This window comes from Myotis yumanensis, unplaced genomic scaffold, assembly GCF_028538775.1.
Source record: "Myotis yumanensis isolate MYYU_CA2020_CCGP unplaced genomic scaffold, mMyoYum1.0.hap1 SCAF_4, whole genome shotgun sequence".
Taxonomy (NCBI): domain Eukaryota; kingdom Metazoa; phylum Chordata; class Mammalia; order Chiroptera; family Vespertilionidae; genus Myotis; species Myotis yumanensis.
The window spans coordinates 70,399,909-70,419,124 of NW_027223755.1; the positions used below are offsets into that span (position 1 = coordinate 70,399,909).

A 19,216-nucleotide genomic window follows, 5' to 3' on the forward strand; every position below is an offset into this window, starting at 1 on the left:
CAATATGAGACATACTTTTTATTCTGTTAACTTTGTGTCACTCAAGAGTAATCTTTTTTTTTTTTTCCAGAAACATATGTTTGTGGGATACTCTTGTAGCATCTGCCAATAGTTTAGTTCATGGTAAGTTTTGAAAGCATTTTATAAATATTGAAAGTCAAGAAATTCATAAACTAAATATTATTTTTAAATGAATATGGTTTTTTAAATGGCATATTTATTATCCCATGAGGTTTATTTTGCACTTGGTGGCACAGTTTAAAAGCAGAAATAATGCAGTATGCATAATTAACCCTTCACTATACCTTAATGAGGGACAGTAGAACAGATAATATAAAAATCATTTGTCTTTACTTTGGATCTGATGGTTATAAGTCATCATTGTGAACATCAATTATTGCATAACATTTTGTTCCCACTCACCATTCCTATTTAACTAACATTGTACTGGAAGACCTAACTAATGCAATAAGACAAAAGGAAATAAAAGGTGTACAGATTGGAAGAGTAGAAAAAGAATGTTTTTATTCACAGGTGAAACAAATATCTCTGTAGAAAATCCCTAAGAATCTACAAAAACCACTTCCAGGAATGAATGTCTGAGTATAGCAGAGTATAGAATACATGATCAATACTAAAGTCAGTTGCTTTCCTATAGACAAACAATTGGCATTTGAAATTTTTTTTTTTTTAAATATGTTTTATTGATTTTCCACAGAGAGGAAGAGAGAGGGACAGAGAGCTAGAAACATCGATGAGAGAGAAACATCAATCAGCTGCCTCCTGCACACACTCCCCACTGGGGATGTGCCCGCAACCAAGGCACATGCCCTTGACCGGAATCGAACCTGGGACCCTCCAGTCCGCAGCCGACGCTCTATCCGCTGAGCCAACCCGGTCAGGGCGGCATTTGAAATTTAAAAAATACTACCATTTATAATATCCAAAATAATGAAATATTGAGGCATAAATCTAACAAAATATGTATAGCATCTGTTGGAGAAAAAACATAAAAGATAAAAGAAATCAAAGATCTAGATAAATAGATATTCCATATGCACAGATTGGAATACTCCATATTATTAAGTTGTCAGTTCCAACATCATAGATTCAATCCTATCTAATTAAAGTCCCAGCAAGCCATTTTGTACATATCAACAAACTGGTTCTAAAGTTTGTAGAGAGAGGCAACAGATCTAGAATACTAAGAACTTTAGAAAAACAAACTTGGAGGACTCACATTACCTGATTTTAGATCTTACTATAAAGCTATAATAATTAAGATATTGTGATATTGGCTTAAGAATAGACACATATCATAGAACAGGATACAGACATACCTCAGTGATGTTACTGGTTCAGTTTTGGACCACCACCATAAAGTGAATATTGCAATATAGGCATACATCATTTTATCGCACTTCCCTTTTTTGAGCTTTACAGATGTTGCATTTTTTACAAATTGAAGGCAAGATCTTCCACTAGCACAAAGATTACTACTTGCTTTATTGCTATATTCTTTTATTGCAGTGGTCTGGAACTCAATGGCAGTATCTCTGAGGTATGCCTGTAAAGCAAGTCACACAAGTTTTTTGGTTTCCCATTGCCTATAAAAGTTATGATTACACTATACATACTGTAGTCTTTTTAGTAACTATTGCTCTGTGGTATGTGATGCTGTTTGATCGCATTTTATTCACAGTTCAACCTGCTTCTGCTTAGTCAACTAAGTTTATGTAATATTCTAAATCCTTTGTTGTCATTTCAACAATCTTCACAGCATTTTCACCAGGAGTAGATTCCATCTGAAGACATCTTTCTTTGCTCATCCATAAGAACCAACTCAGCATTTACCAAGTTTTAGCAATTCGGTCACATCGCCAAGCTCCACTTCTAATTCTGGTTCTCTTGTTATTTCCATCACTTCTGCAGTTACTTTCTCCACTGAACTCTTCAACCCCTCAAAGTCATCCAGAAGAGTTGGAATCAACATCTTCTAAACTCCTGTTAATATTGATATTTTGACCTCTTCCCATAAATCACAAATGTTCTTAATGGCATCTAGAATGGGGAATCCCTTCCAGAAGGTTTTCAATTTACTTTGCCCAGATCCATCGGAGGAATCACTACTTATGGCATCTATAGACTTAGGAAATGTATTTCTTTTTAAAAAAAATATGTTTTTGTGAGGAAAGAAGAGGTATAGGGAGATGGAACATTGTCAATTGACTGTCTCCTATGCGCCCCTTAATAGGGATCAACCCCACAACCTGGACATGCGCCCTGACCAGGAATCAAACCCATGACCACTTGGTTTCTGGGTTGATGCTCAACCGCTGAGCCACACTAGCCAGACAAAATGTATTTCTTAAGTAATAAGAATTGAAAATTGAAATTACTGATCCATGGGCTACAGAATGGTTGTTGTGTTAGCAGGCATGAAAATATGAATCTTGTACATCTCCATCAGAGCTCTTGGGTGAGCACATGCATTGTCAATGAGCAGTAATAATTTAAAAATAATTTTTTTCTGTGCAGTAGATCTCAACAGTGGGCTTAAAATAGTCAGTAAAGCCCTAGCCAGTTTGGCTCAGTGAATAGAGCATTGGCCTATGGACTGAGGGGTCCCGGGTTCAATTCTGACCAAGGGCACATGCCTGGGTTGCGGGCTTGATCCTCAGTAGGGGCCGTGCAGGAGGCAGCCGATCAATGATTCTCTCTCATCATTGATGTTTCTTTCTCTCTCTCTCTCTCTCTCTCTCTCTCTCTCTCTCTCTCTCTTCTCTCTCTCTCTCTCCCCCCCTTCCTCTCTTAAATCAATAAAGAAATATATTTTAAAAAATAGTCAGTAAAGCACATTATAAACAGATATGCTGTCATTCAGGCTTTGTTGGTTCTTTTTTGTTGTTGTTAATCCTCACCAGAGGATATTTTTACATTGATTTTTAGAGAGTGGAAGGAAGGGGGGGGGGGGGGGGAGAGAGAGAAAGCAACATCGATGTGAGAGAGACACATCAATTGGTTGCCTCCTGCATGCTCCCCAACTAGGGCCAGGGATCGAGCCAAGGTACATGCCCTTGACTGGAATCGAACTTGGGAACACTCTATCCATTAAGCCAAACCAGCTAGGGCATGTTGTTGTTTTTTATAGAGCACAGGCAGAGTTGATTTAGCATAATACTTACGGGCTAAATAATATAGGATTTTTGGAGTGTAAGTGAACATTAGCTTCGACTTAAAAGTTCCCAGCTGCATTAGCCCCAACAAAGAAAGTCAGCCCATCCTTTAAAGCTTTGAAACCAAGCTTGACTTCTTTCTAGCTATGAAAGTCCTAGATCAGTGATGGCGAACCTTTTGAGCTCGGCGTATCAGCATTTTGAAAAACCCTAACTTAACTCTGGTGCCGTGTCACATATAGAAATTTTTTGATATTTGCAACCATAGTAAAACAAAGATTTATACTTTTGATATTTATTTTATATATTTAAATGCCATTTAACAAAGAAAAATCAACCCAAAAAATGAGTTCACATGTCACCTCTGACACGTGTGTCATAGGTTCGCCATCACTGTCCTAGATGGTATCTTCTTCCAATATAAATAAGACTGTTTCATCTACACTGAAACTCTGTCATTTCATTATCTTAGCGGGATCTTCTGGATAACTTGCTGTAGCTTCTCCATCAGCACTTGTACATTTTAAGTTTTGAAGACAGATTCTTTCTTTAAACCTCACGAACCAAACTCTGCTAACTTCCAACTTGTTTTCTGTAGTTTCCTCACCTCTCTCTGTCTTTGTAGAATTGAAGAGAGGTAGAGCCTTGCTCTGGCTTAGTTTTGGCCTAAGGAAATATTGTGGCTGGTTTGACCTATCTGGACCACTGAAACTTTCTCCAAATCAGTAATAAAGCTGTTTTGCTTTCTTATAATTTGTGTGTTCACTGGAGTAGCACTTTTAATTTTCTTCAAGAACTTTTCCTTTGCATTTACAACTTGGCTCACTAGTGCAAGAAGTCTAGCTTTCTGCCTATCTTGGCTTTTGACATGCCTTTCTCACTAAGTTTAATCATTTCTAGCTGTTGATGTAAAGTGGGAGATGTGAGACTCTTCCTTTCACTTGAACACTTAGAGGCCATTGTAGGGTTATTGATTGATCTTATTTCAATATTGCTGTGTCTCAGGGAATAGGGAGGTCTGAGGAGAGGAAAACACATGGGGGAACAGCCAATCAGAACATACTCAACATTTATTAAGTGTGTCATCATATAGGCATGATTCATAGCACCCCAAAACAATTATAATAGTAACATCAAAAATCACTGACCACAGATCATCATAACAAACATAATAATAATGAAAAAGTTTGAAATATTGAGAGAATTATCAAAATGTGACAGAGCCACAAAGTGAGCAAATGCTGTTAGAAAAATGACGCTAACAGACTTGCCCTATACAGGGTTGCCACAAGCAATACAGTGTCTGTGAAGTACAAAAAAGTGAAACAAAGCAAGGTATGCTTGTAGGTAGCCCAGTAATAAACTCACACATAAATAGTGGATTGATTGTTAATAAAGATACAAAGACAATTCAATGGAGACAATTTTTCAACAAATAATTGGATGCTGATATGCAGAAAAATAATTGGATGCTGATATGCAGAAAAATTAACCTCACTCTTTTCATGAAAATGAACTAAAAATGGATCATAGAGTTAAATACAAACTACAGAATTCCTAGAACAAAATGTAAGAGAAAATCTAGGTGTTCTTGGGTTTGGTGATGACTTTTTAGATACACAACCAAAAGCATAACCCATGAAAGAAATAATATATTTAAGATTTTTTAAATTATTCACTTATCAACATTTGAATAGCAAATAAGCATACGAAATGATGTTCAGCATCAATAGTTATCAGGGAAATGCAAATTAAATTCACCATAAGATACTACTCTATACACTGAAATGGCCAAAATTAAAGATTCTAGGATAACAAGTGTTGGTGAGGATATGGAAAAACCGGAACACTCAGGATTTATTGATAGAGGTATGAAGTTGCACAACCACTTTGGAAAACTGTTTGGTAGTTTCTAATAAAGTTAAACATACACTTAATATGACCCAGCAGTATATCATTCATATATATATATACATATATATATATATATATAAATCCATATATCCAAGAGAAATGAAAACACATGTCCACAAAAACACATGTTCTAACATTTCACCTTGGCTAAAAGCCAGAAGTCTGTTTCTTATACTATTAAATGATTTTTACTTTTTTTTTTCCTTTCAGCTTTTATTTGCCATGATAGTGGAGCCACTGTTTTAGCATATGCTCCAAAACATCAGCTACTAATATCATGTGGCAGGAAAGGTTTTACATGTGTCTTTGACCTTCAGCAACGACAACAAAGGCAGCTTTTCCAGAGCCATGATTCTCCTGTTAAAGCCGTTGCTATTGACCCAACTGAAGAGTACTTTGTTACAGGATCTGCTGAAGGCAGCATAAAGGTAAACAGTAATGCCACAATATCTACAAAAAGAAATCTTCAGAAACCTTAGGTCTTTAATCATAATTGATGATGTTAGTCTCTTTAAATAATATATATATATATATATAAACAACTCCTTTGTAGTCAACCACATTGTTATTTAATAAATCTTTTAACAAATGAAGTAATGATTAACTTGAAAATTATCTTTTTCAGATATGCTTAATTAATGCATATAAAAGAACTAGATTTTTCCATGGATATAAATACATTTCAGATGTTAAAATTAGTCTTGACTGCATGTTAAGCATTACTGAATTCTATTTCAGGTACCATGAAATATACTGACATATTTCCTTATGCCATTTTTATTTATTTATTTATAGTTTAGCATGCAACTACTCAGTGCCTGATTCAGTAATTCTGAATGTTCCTGGATAAGTCCTGCCTATAACAGTCCTTCTTAAACCCCACTGTGTTTAAAACCAAGGGGTTTTTTAAATGTTAAGCAGCTTATTAAAAATGTACCCCACTCCAAAAATTCTATTGTTAGGTCCCACCCCAAAAATACTTAGTAAGACCAAGGTTCAGGAATGTGCATTTTTATAACACAGACCTAGTGGTTTTGATGGAGAGTCCTCTGGCCACACTTGGAAACATCTGCAGAAATAAGTTAGTTTAGACTAGACCCTAAATTATTCTAATGGTCAGCAATCTACTGGGGGTGTTTGATTTCTTATAATCCATTAATTTAAATGCTAGAGAGTCTATTTAGTGCAAATAAATTGGACTACTTTGTTAGAACTGGCATATTATTTTCAAAATTCTTAGCAAGAAAAAATTAATTATATTTGAACTGCCCTCAGTTTAGGCAGTTTATACTGTGTTTTAGATTAGTTCTTTATTTTGTACTCAGTTTTATTATCTAATTGAGTAAAAAAAAAGATTTGAAAGTAAACAATGTAGTATATTCAGAAGTCACAGTTTAACAAGTATGTCTAGAATGGTAGAAATTAATTAATTAATTTTTTAAAATATATTTTATTGATATTTTTACAGAGAGGAAGGGAGAGAGACAGAGAGCCAGAAACATCGATGAGAGAGAAACATCGATTAGCTGCCTCCCGCACATCTCCCACTGGGGATGTGTCCACAACCCAGGTACATGCCCTTGACCGGAATCGAACCTGGGACCCTTCAGTCCGCAGGCCGATGCTCTATTCACTGAGCCAAACCGGTTCTGGCAATTTACTTTTTAAAGAAAAGTAAGATTTTTGTTAATGAGATCTAAAAATAAATAAATAAATAAATTGGTTTCCCTAAATTTAAAACAATGTCCTGAAAGCATTTAGGTTCCACATAAGTGAAGATTCTTATAAATTACTTTAGGGACAGACATATTTATTTAGAAAGGGATGAAAATAGAAAGTTTCTATTTAGTAAATTAACTATTCTGAAGTTATAATAATTAACCTTATCTTGTAGTTGGAACATAGATTTGCCTTATCTGAGGCCTCTAGGTATCTAGTGCTTTTCAGTGGTTCTGATCCCCTGGTGGTATTTTACATTATAGAGACAAGATTACTTCACTATCGAACTACACAGCAAAAGCGTTGCTGAGAGATAGGAAATTTTTATGGTAGTCCCTATAATATTGCAAGTTTTTGTAGCATTGTACACTTAACATCCTTGTACCTAAGTTTTCTCATCTCCAATGCAGGGTTAAAAATACCTCTCTTACTGGATGGGTTTTGAAGAATGTAATAATATCTAAGTGAGTTACATCCTATTCAGAACTCAGGCCTACACAGGCTTTTCTCCATCTTTGTTTTAGAAATTCCTTTTTTGCACAGGAAGACAGGCCTAAATATTATATTTGTACTTTTTAGGTTGTCATCAACCCCAAGTTTTATTTTGTTCTTAATATCTTACAGATTTGGAATCTCTCTACCTTTAGTCTTCTTCACACTTTTATCAGTGAACATGCTCGGCAATCCATTTTCAGAAATATCGGAACCGGAGTGATGCAAATTGAGACAGGGCCAGCAAATCACATTTTTTCATGTGGAGCTGATGGAACAATGAAAATGAGGATACTGCCGGATCAGTTTAGCCCATTAAATGAAGTATTGAAACATGATGTGAAATTTATGTTGTAACATTTTGACCATAAGGTCTATAATTTAGTACCTATTCCATAGAAGTGGCCAACACATATAATGTACATTGGTTGCTCTCAATGCCACAAATAAGCTAATGCTTTCTTGTTTCCATATTTATTTTATGGAGCTTTGCCCTTGATGCACTGATGCCTTAAAAAATAACAAGGTCATTCAGAATTAGACTCTGTTGCCCAAACTAGAATGTATAAGTAATGCTGTAACATTACATATTTATAGTGTGTTATAGTGAGGATGTCACAGTGTCAAATGAGTTTTGTTTTCTTATGGTTGATAAAGTCTTCTGCAGATACCTCTGCATGAATTTCTTCCACAGTAAAAATACCTTTTATGTAAAAGCAGTTGCATATCCATCATCACTTAATTCACCATGCTCTCAGTTCCTTTTTCAAACTTATACATCTGAAAGTCTTCTCTTAACTAATAATAGATTGATATTTGAGTAAGAATCAAAAAAATAATGTACATCTCTATTAACACTATTATTGGGACTTCAGTGATAAATGAGCCAAGTGGCTCATTATATAAGTTTTCAAGTTTCCCTACTGGAGCCCAAGTGTGTGTATGTGTGTGTGTATATATATGTATGTGTGTGTGTGTGTGTGTGTGTGTGTATAATATATATATACATTTAATTACTTTATACATATATATGTATATATATGTGTATATATATATGTATGTGTGTGTATATATATATGTGTGCGTGTGTGTGGTTGTGTGTTGTATATATGTAATATACCTTGCACATCTTATTTGAACATACTTTGTGTATATATGAGAAAACTACAAGTCTTTTCATGTGTTTTTGCGCCATCATTACTACTACCACCAGAATAACAATTTTTTTTGCAGCTATTTGTTTTATGTTCTTAAAAAAATTTTTTTGAATTCCCATCGAATTTTCACATGAATTTCAGGAAGACTTCCAGGATTATTATTTTAAAGATTACATTGAGTCAAATATGTCCTAGCAGGCAATAACAATTCTGTGTTGGTATATATGAGACACTTAAAAGTAAGTTTATAAATTAATGAAAGGATTTTTTGATCAAACAAACATTTTACTTAAATTTTATTTTTTAGGTGCTTTTAGTCTCAAAAGTTGTGAAAACCTTATAGCAGTGTTTTTAAAAACAAATGTGAAAACAGTCAAATTAAATAGGTAGTATTTACAAGTGTAAAATACCTGCCAGATCTACCATTAATAGAAAATAAACTGAACCTTATATTTTATTATTTTTGCCAAAATATATTATTTTATTATAAAATATGACCAAAATATTAAAAATGCAGTGCTTTTAACTTAGATGTGCTAACCCTATTTCTCTCTGTTTTGCTATACCTTTTCTGATTCAGAATTATAGAAAACTTGATAAATACTTGATTTTAACCAAGGAGACAGGCGGTTGGAACTAAGTGTTTGAGGGACAATTATATGCTATTGAGCTTAAATATATTTTGTTAATAGGGACTATAAGGACATTTTTATGTAACAAAGTATAAACAGCTATTATCTTGGAAATTAAAGAGTGAAATAAAACAAAGAAAAGAAGGGCTGGTAAAATGAATTTTGTAATATCCTCAGGATACTTTTATCTTAAAAGTATATTGTTAAATATTTTGTAAATTGTATTCATAATTTTAAATGTGTTGAGCAAGTTGCAGTGAAAATACTGTCATTATGTAGATTTTATGTGCACATAATAACCTGTACCATAAATTGTGCAGTAACAGCACGTGACTGTTGCCATGGAGGAATCTGTGACAGCATTGCAAACAATACCATTGTTTGATGTAGTTAAGCTTAAATTATTTTTCAGTAATTTCTTCACAAATCAAGATTCAAAAGGCTTTAAACACTTTTAATAAAAAATTTATTATGCTTAGAAAAAAGGCATTGTGGGTGAACTATTATGCATTTTAATTGAGGGTTTATATGAATAATAAATTATGTAAGCCCATATGTAATTACATCCAGAGTCATAATATTTTAAATAAACAATCATGCAGTGACTTTTTTTTAGCATGCTATTGTTTTAAGTAATAATTATGAGACTTTAGTTGACTTAAAGTATGTGTCACATTTTAAAATGGAGAATTTCTGTATTTGAATTTGGTTAATGTGGGAAGAATTGAATACTTTTCCCAGTATTCCTGTTCTTCCTTTTCTATATCCTTTTAACTTAGTTAGGTAAGCATTATTCAAAAAAGATGAGAATAAAAATAGTAGGAATGCATATCTAAGTATAAAATGATGTACATATATGCAAAATTTCATTCACATTAATGAGGTGAATACATCAAAATACATTTTTTTTAGTTGTGCCTTTTCTGAGAATGTGGCTTTATAATGATGGGACAATTCACAACATTTCAAGCCTCATTTTCTGAAATGTAGGTATTTGCATATGTAGAATCATGCGACAGTCAACGCTATCCTCCTTTCTTGCTCTCTGTCTTGCCCAAATTCATTTCTTCTTCTTTTTTTAATTACTTAAAAAAATAACATTACGGAAATTTCTCACATTAGTCTCAACAATCAGAACACCCTCTTAAAATCCTTATACAACCTTAGAGGTGTGATCTTACTAAACAAAATTTAAATCTCATATGGCAGGGAGCCACAGCCAAAGTTAAAAGAACAGGTGACTAGAAGAAATATGTGTATAGTAATTGAAAAAATATTAATGTCTCTGTATATAAAGAGAACTTTCAAATAATAGGCAGATTATTGGAGAAATTGGCAAATAACTCACAGAATAGGACATTGAAAAAGCAAGCATGAAATATGGTTAAAAGAAATGTTTCTATCAGATCGGTTTAAAGTTAAAACAGTGACATCAATATTGGTGAAGATGTAAGGAGATGGGCACACTAAAACATTGCTGGCAGAACTAAACTGCTACAGTTACCTAAACATATGAGTAATCCTACTTTTGAGAAATTATCCTATAAAAATAAAAGCACCCTTACACAAAAATATATGTACACAGTGTGTATTGAAATATCTAAATGTTAATTAGAAAAAAAATTGAAATCTAAATGTTAATTAGTAAGTTCTTGAACAAATTGTGGCACATTCGTACAATAGAATATTCTCTCAACACTAAAAGAATGTTAGATTTGTATCTGCTAATCTGAAAAGAGGTTGGTGAGAAAGATTGCAAAGTCAAAGGTGTAATATCCCATATTTGTGACAGTTTAGTCCTGTATAGGTTTAGAGACAGAACTATGTATGAAAGAATACGCACAAAACAAAACTTTTTAACATAGGAGTAGGAAAGAAGGAGGTAATATTTTTCCAAACTCCTTTAAACCCCACTCAGTAACATGATACCAAAGATTGTTGTGTTGGTGGGAAAAAAAAACAACTAATTTTAATAGGACTAAACTGGGAGCTGCTCTGTTGAGTAAGGTCAGGAATCCTTTTTGTGAATTGCTGGGATATTTTTGATGCTTGATGTTACCTATGTAAGAAAGGATACCATTTGGAGTACTTGGAAAAAGTTTAACATAGATTACTTAAATGTACCTTTCAGTCTTTTAGAAGTGTATGTAGTTTTGCTACAGTAACTTTCAAAGTTAAATCTGTTTTTGAGTTTTTCCTGATTATTCTTCCCTTTTGCTTGCTTAGTATTTTTCTGTATGTATATGGCCTGACATTCAGGGAGGTAATGCAGTTAGAGTGTCACATTGTTTCACAAGGCTTCTTGGAAGAAAAAATTTCTTTTGTTCTTCCACTGCAAATACAGATGGGTGGTACAAACAATTGATGTGACAACCTATTTCTTTCCACAGTGGAAATGCTTTACTCATATACAGCTGATTGTCTACTCAGTGTTAGTACAGGTATGACCTTTGTAACAGAATTTAAGCAGTACAGTGCATCGACCTGGGATATGTGTTAAATAAGCTTTTAAAACTATATTCCCCCCACATGCAAAACACTCCCCAAAACTTCAGTATTTTCATCCTAGTCCATCAGGGTCAGACTTGAGCCCCAGGTTTCCCTCATCTAAGTCAGGTTCAGGTGTGTATGTGGTGCCTTGAATGAGATTCCTTAAGTATAGTCTAAAGACCTCTGAACTAGTGGGAAGTTATGTGCCTTCCACACACCAAGCATACAGTGATGAGGCAGAGGTAAGGTAGCTCCCATTCCTAAAGAGGGAAAATAAGAGTCACATAGTAGTCCCTGGTCTACAGAGATTCTGACATTTAGCTGGGCACCTGTCAGCAGTTCCTTGAGTAATCCATTTCCCTGGAAGTAAATCTCTGCAAGTGGTAGCTCTATCCACTGGGTTGTTTTTTCCTACCTCTGAGTCATCCTTCCTTTTCCATGTATTTAACTGAGTACTGTTCTCAGCCCATTTCCTCACAAGAGAAGTTTGAGGATTCAAAGGCCTCTACGTTTGTGCTATCCCTACCCCTTATGGTTCAATCTAGAAAAATTGCTTTTAAAAACTGTGGCTTTCATATACATTAAATTTTAATCCACTCATTAGACAAAGCCTACACCCATATTTTTTTTTCTAAGACAGGCTCTTCTCTACCTTGGGCCACCTATGAGGTTGCTGTGGTGTACAGATTTTTAGAAATTTTACTTTCTCACAAAAGGGGTCTACAGGTTACATCCTTAAATCTGAGATCTTAACAGAAGGATTTATAACCACAATCTTGCCAGTGTCTTGACTCTGAGACCATTGTTGATCCACAGTATTGAATAAATTTTTTAAAAATTAATGAGACAGTTGCTAGGTAGAGGGAGGAACAGACCTATGTGTGCACACAGAAAACTACACAGAAGTAAGTAGCACACCAACTCTTTACTGTGAGTATTGGTAATTAGAGGGAAAGAAGTGAGGCTGTTGAAGGAGAACATTGGACTCAGAACCCAGTAAGGGAGAGTGATATGCTCCCAGTGTTTCACGATTAAGGTGGGAGCCTCGTTAAAAATCAAGTAAAGCGCCTGGCCTGCATGGCTTAGTGGTTGAGTGTCAACCTATGTATGAATCAGGAAGTTAAGGTTGGATTGGTTGTGGGCTCAATACCCACTGTGGGGTGTGCAGGAGGCAGCCAATCAATGATTCTCATCATTGATGTTTCTCCCTCTTCCTCTCTGAAATTTTATATATATGTGTGTGTGTGTGTGTATATATATATATATATATATATATTTTTTTTTTTTTTCAAGTAAAGCGTTGCCAACTTGGACTAGTGTCTCATGGGTGTAAATACACAAGAGACATCTATCAATAGAACTAGGAATGTAGGCCATATATAATTTATAGAAAAAGACTTTCACAGTAGAATTGTGCAGCCAAAGACAGAACAAAACTAGTCTTTGTAGTATTTGGGATAAAGCTCAAGTGAGATTTGAGACAGTTAAAAAAAAAAGTTCAGGTAAGGAAGAACCCACATAGACAAAGACTCCAGTGGCTCAATCACAAAAATAACATAAAAGCATTCTCAATTTCTGTTAAGAATGGCTGAAGGGGTGAACATCTAGAAACATGCAGAGAATTGGTTTCTTGGGGAGGGTGGCTGATGGAAGTGGCTAAGACTGTGCAAAAAGTCACCCTTTGCTATAGCATCCTATTTCCAGGAAGGTGCAGCACCCTTGCCCTTGAGAGTAGTTACCCTGGGTCAGGGCTCCTCAGCAGGAGGAAGGTCTACATTCTGCCCCATCCAGGTGGAGAGCTAGCCACAAAATGAAGTCCACAGGGGTAGCTGAGGCCAGGCTGGCTTCCCATAAGCCCATGAGACTTTAAGGGAGGAAGCCCTGCAGCCTCCAGGAGTGGAATCACAAGCGCATCAGACATCACCGGATCGACTTGAGGCCAAACAAAACAAAAAAACCCACGTGGGATTTCGGGGTTCATAGGGATAATAGTAATGACAACAGATGCTCACATTCACACTTGCTTTTACGTGCCAGGCACGGTGCAAAAAATATATTTAAACATCTCAACACACTAGGAGATTGGCATTTCATTTTTACAACTGAAGAAACTGATGCCCAGCTGGCATGACTCAGTGGTTGAACATCGGAGTATGAACCAGGAGATCACGGTTTCATTCCTGGTCAGGGCACATGCTTGGGTTGCAGGCTCAAGCCCCAGTGTGGGTTGTGCAGGAGGCAGCCAATCAATGATTCTCTTCTCTCTCGTCATTGCTCGCCCCCTCTCTCCCCCCCCCCCCCCCATTTTCTCTGAAGTCAATTTTTAAAAATATTAAAAAAAAAAAAAAAAAAAGAAACAGAAGCCAGTGCCTCCTAGCCCCTCCTCCCGACCTTGAACCTTTTGAGCTCGTAGTGTCAACTCTGGTGCTGTGTCACATATAGAAATTTTTTGATATTTGCAACCATAGTAAAACAAAGACATATTTTTGATATTTATTTTATATATTTAAATGCCATTTAACAAAGAAAAATCAACCAAAAAAATGAGTTCGAGTGTCACCTCTGACACGCGTGTCATAGGTTCACCATCACTGTGACCTAGCCAGTGGTTCTCAACCTTCTGGCCCTTTAAATACAGTTCCTCATGTTGTGACCCAACCATAAAATTATTTTCGTTGCTACTTCATAACTGTAATTTTGCTACTGCTGTGAATCATAATGTAAATATCTGATATGCAGGATGGTCTTAGGCGACCCCTGTGAAAGGGTCATTCAACTCCCAAAGGGGTCCGGACCGACAGGTTGAGAACCACTGTAAGCCCCTCCTCCCAGCTTCTTAGCCCCTCCGCCACTCCTCCCGGCCTCCTAGCCCCTCCCCCCGGCCCGCCTCGCCCTGCCCCTCCGCTCCCCCCTCCCCATCCTCCCCCCCCCCCCCTCCCCACAGCCCACTCCATCCCGGACTCTGACTTCTTTTCTCCCGCCTGCTCTGGCGCGCGGGGTTGATCGGTCCGCGGGAGCCCGCGAGCGTTGGAGCGACTAGGAACCCCGTCCGCGCCGTCAGCTCGCCCAGCTCCTCTCTGTCCAGGCGCCCCCGCGCCCCCTCTTCCGAGTAAGTGGCTCCCAGGCGCGCGGGTCCCGCACGCACCCTCGTGGGGCTTTCCCGGACGCTGGGCTGCGGGCTGCTACTGGGAGCGCGCTTTCCGCCCCCCCGAGAGTTTCGGGAGTGAGTGTGAGTGGGTGTGAGCGGGTACGTGTGAGCGAGTGTGTGTAGCTGTATGTGCAGGCGCGCACAGCCTGGAAACCACCCGGACGGAGTTTTACCCAGGTCCTGCGTCGCAGCGACAATCCGAGAGATTCGGGTAGGAGCCCCTCCAGACTCGGGCCGACCCTGAACTTCCACCCCCTGTCCCGAGCCCCACTCGCAGTTCCTTCCTTCCTTCTGTAGACGCAGCCCCCGCTAGGTGTCACGCCCTCCTGGTAGCAACTCTTGCTGTGGAAAGGGACTGCCCGGGTTATCAGGGTGCCCCAGATTGCAGACCGAGTGCTGGCCTGAGTCTGTAATCCAACCCGCATTGTAAAACTGGCGGGGACTCGACTCCTGCCGCGAAATCCAACGGTGGAGACTTCATTGAAGAAGTTGAGTGCGCGCGCACGTGGGGCGCTCCAGCGCTCAGCACCTGAAGCAGGAACACCTGATGAGCGCCCTGGGACTCTGGCGGTTGGCAGGCACTTAAAAGACCAGGCTGACCAGCCAGATTTGGGCACCTAAAGGGTGTTTATTGACTCAGTGACACCGTATCTCTAAAGCCATCTGATTTGCTGAAACACAGGACTGTGTAAAAAGCTGCCCCTCCTCTGAGGGAATCATGGGAGCCTAGGAGATGGTGGTTGAGTGCCCAGTGTTGAAACAACAAAGTCCTTGGGTTACTTAAGACTGATAATTCCATCCCTCCATACATTATTTTTATGGGGGTCAAGATTAACTCAAATATAGGGCATATTTCTGCATTTTAAAACAGTTAATAGCTTTAATTGAGAGCAATGCTGTTTTTGAGTCCGTCTATGAAATGATTCCTTGGTTGCTGAGGTCCCATCCAATTCTAGTAATCTCTGAATTCTTCTAGCTCTCAGTTTATTGTTACTATGTTCCTTCTGTGAAAGTGGAGATACCCAGAAAATCTCCCCACTTCCTTGATAAGAATTCCTTGAAATGACCTGTTGAGTAGAAATTATTCATTGTGGTGTGAGGATAACAAAAACTCTGTGGCTAAAGAAAATAACCAGAACAGAACAGCCTTTAGTTGCCATTGTGCGTTGGCATATGGAAGTTAGTGTTGTTAGAGCACTTCAACTGCTGCTTATCGCACCAGATATTTTTATCCTGGTTTGAATCCTGTGTTACCCAAAAGTGTTTCCACAGAGTTTAAGTAAGGAAACATTATGCTTTGAAATGTAAACATATGACTCCAACTCTTTAAGGAAAGAAATAATTATCACACTTAATTAAACACCTGGAAACATTTATTGCCACCTTCTAATTAGATCTGTCATGGGAAGTTAAGTCAGCAATAGCAAGCTGTTGTTAATACTGTAGCTGGTAACACAGTTACCTTTTTTATAGATTTTCTGGATGCCTGTTCCTGTCCACACATGGTAATTGCCTCCCCCACCCCTTGCCCGATTTTTGAGGTTTACCTGTAATTCAAATAAGTAAAATTTAGGAAGTGGATTGCCACTTACCTCCCTGTAAAATAAGAATATCTTAGATATTGGATGTTTTGTATTAAGCTTTTGCATTATAAGCCATTATGTTCATCTAGATTATGTGATAATTTAAGAATCATTAATAAATTGTTAATGTAAGAAGATTTCCCCCCAAAAGTAGTGATCCTCCACAAATGGGCTTTTACATTTTTTTTTTTTCTTTCAGGGAGACTTCTATTGTGCTAATTGATGTTCCAGTGTTTAAATTAGAAAAGGGATGGTGTGAGCTGGAAAATCTTCTCATCTTTGTTGTCTCTTGATTTTTTTGTTTCTGCCTGTCTTGCTAGATATACTCTTCATTTGTGTAGTGAGGTGTGGTGAGGACAGGCTGTTCTGGGATCCCAACAGAGTGGCAGAAACGGAGAGTGAACACCCACACTGCCAGGGCCAGGAACAGAGTATTTTATGAGGCCTGTTCTCTGTAATTCTTCATTCTTTTGAAATTGGAGGAAAGGGTTTGTGGAGGAAAATGATTGCATCCAAACAGTCCTCTTTGGGAAATGCCATGTGGGGGGGGGGGGGGGGCGGGGGGCAGGGGGGAGGGGGAGGAGCAGATTTCTAGGTCGTTTATGCCTTGGGGAACTGCAAGTTGCTGACCCTTGAAGCTGAGTCTGCCACAATGCTGGGCACTACAGAGGCCTCCCAGTTCATGAATCCTCTTTACCCTGTTCTGCTTGGGACAGCCACTTGGAGTGACACATTTCCTTCTGGCCATGTCATTTGTACTCCATCAGAACTGAGCTTTGCCTCCACACCCTGCAGGATGGGTCATTTCCCGGCTCCGTCCATTCTTGTCAGGTACAGATGGAAGGGATTGAGCCCCAGTAACCCCAGGAGGCAGGGAAGGTCAGTGATAACAATAGGGGCCCCTGTTTCTCTCAGAGGGAAAAGGCACCTTAATGCAACTCTGTTGCCAGGGGGTTATGCACAGGGGCCAACCTGGGTAAAAAGTAGACAGTTCGCCCCATTTTGGCATTTACAGAGAATCAGCTCTGACAGAAGTGAAGGGAAGGCACTGTGTGGTGCCAGATTAACTTTTATCACCTCACTCCTCCTGACACTGCCCACATCCTGCATTTAATACCAAACGCACACTAAGAACTCAACAAACACTGAAAAGGAGAGGTTTACACCCCAACCTTTATGTCCCCTTCTCTGTTTTTTATGACTTTGGCCCTAGGGTCTGAGCTAACCACAGGTTCTAGACCTTTGTCTGTCAGTGGTGCCTCTCAGTAGCTGAAAATGAATGATTCATTCAGAGTTTAAAAAAAAAAAATCAGTGAACCTTGTTGCAAAATGTAAATGAGGTCGAACAGTATCCAGTGGAGGCTAGTTTGCAGTCTACATCTTGGTGGTAAGAAGAGGAAATGAGCTACAAGTAGAGGGCAGATAATTCTGGAGTGTGAGAGGCGAGAGGCACTTTAGAAACCACCCGGCCTGTGAGTCTCAGACCGTAACGTTTGCCATTTACAAGCTGGGAGGTGTGTCCCTCCGTCTAGTTTGCAGGAGGTGAGCACCGGTCATTCATGCAGCCGGCATTTATTGGACTACATGTGTGTGGTACTGCACAGCCTTCTCATGGTCACAGGAAGGCATGGGATCCCAGAGGACTGGTAACTTGCAGAGAGATGTTTGTTTGTAAGAACGGGTCCCTGCAAGTAAACTGATAATGGCAAAAATGGGTTCAGAATTCTTCTGTGTTTCATAGCAGAAAGTAAAGGCGCTTGCTTCCTTAGGACAGTAGAAGAACCAATTTTAAAAGATTTTATTTCACAATCATAAGAGACTGAAGTGAGCACATTTCTTCTTTCTAACATGTTTTTATTGATTGGTAAGAGAAAGAGAGAGAGAGAGAGAAAGAGAGAGAAACATTGATTTGTTGTTCCATTTAGTTATGCATTCATTGGCTGATTCTTCTTGTGCCCTGACCAGAAATCGAACCCCCAACCTTGGCTTATCTGTACGATGCTTTAACCAACTGAGCTACCCAGCCAGGGCCAGCATGTTTCTTCTGATGTCTGTTTCAAATAACCAGTGTCTAACAGCAACACACCAAATTCCATAGGATTTTGTTTTCTTGGTTTTTTATGTCAAGCATAGAAGTTACCTGAGAAACGTGTGTGAAAATGTCACAGGCTCCACAACAATCAGATTACACCCACCCATTCTTTTGGAGAGCGGTTGCTTTTTCTCTAAAAGCAAGTATTTATGGTTCAGAACCGGCTGCAAAGCTAGATGGGCGCTATCAAGTTTGTTTGCTAGGGTTGTGCTTTTCGATGTAGAACAGAGGGATCACAGACGGAGGTGACTCTCTCTCCAGGTGCCTGAGGGCTAGGCATACAGCACGCTGCCCCATGAAGAAGAAAAAAGGGTGAGAGGTCACAGGAAGGGCCTCCATGGGAGCGCCCCATGCTGAGGGTTTAGTTGCTTACAGACAATGGAATTAAGTCCGAAATTCCACTTGTGGTGGTTTCCTTGAACATTGGGAATGAAGATGACTTTTAAGTTAGTCAAGTAGTGGTTGGTTCACATGCAATCAGTTGTTCATGGCTCAGCCACCCCTGGCTGTGCGACTTCAGGCAATCTACTGAGTTCTCTGAGCGTGCTTCCCCTGGAAACCGGAAGAGTATTTACATCAGAGGATGGTTGTGAGGGTTAAACCAGCATGTTCCTCTCCTGCTGTCCTGTGTGCAGAAGGCGCCCAGCAAAGGGTAGGCTTTGTCGGATGGGCCAAATCGGTCTCATTTCAAGAGGATGGTGTTTGTAAGCAGCCCTAGTGGCGTAGAGAGGTAGAGAGGGAGAATGGTATCTTGCATTTTATGTGCTCTTAGCACGAACTTCCTTTTTTCCTTCTAAGGATGCCAGAGGAGCC

At 38.5% G+C, this 19,216-nt stretch overlaps 2 protein-coding genes across 7 annotated transcripts in view; both read left to right on the forward strand.

The window, feature by feature from the left end:
- Positions 1 to 9,695, forward strand: part of DMXL1 (Dmx like 1) — a 156,155-nt gene extending 146,460 nt beyond the window's left edge. For 4 of the 5 annotated variants that reach the window (XM_070412508.1, XM_070412509.1, XM_070412510.1 and 1 more), the window contains 3 exons: positions 71 to 123; positions 5,301 to 5,518; positions 7,434 to 9,695. In XM_070412508.1, the coding sequence (XP_070268609.1) occupies positions 71 to 123; positions 5,301 to 5,518; positions 7,434 to 7,658 (496 nt within the window). In that variant the 3' untranslated portion in view covers positions 7,659 to 9,695. Of the gene's footprint in view, positions 1 to 70; positions 124 to 1,780; positions 2,888 to 5,300; positions 5,519 to 7,433 lie in introns of those variants that run through there. The other variant, XM_070412512.1, reaches the window with a different exon arrangement.
- A 4,853-nt stretch (positions 9,696 to 14,548) lies between these two features.
- The window catches only part of TNFAIP8 (TNF alpha induced protein 8), a 117,483-nt gene continuing 112,815 nt past the window's right edge, over positions 14,549 to 19,216 (forward strand). The window contains exon 1 of one of the 2 annotated variants that reach the window (XM_070412517.1): positions 14,549 to 14,689. In XM_070412517.1, coding sequence (XP_070268618.1) covers position 14,689 — 1 coding nt within the window. In that variant the 5' untranslated portion in view covers positions 14,549 to 14,688. Of the gene's footprint in view, positions 14,690 to 14,851; positions 14,940 to 19,216 lie in introns of those variants that run through there. The other variant, XM_070412518.1, reaches the window with a different exon arrangement.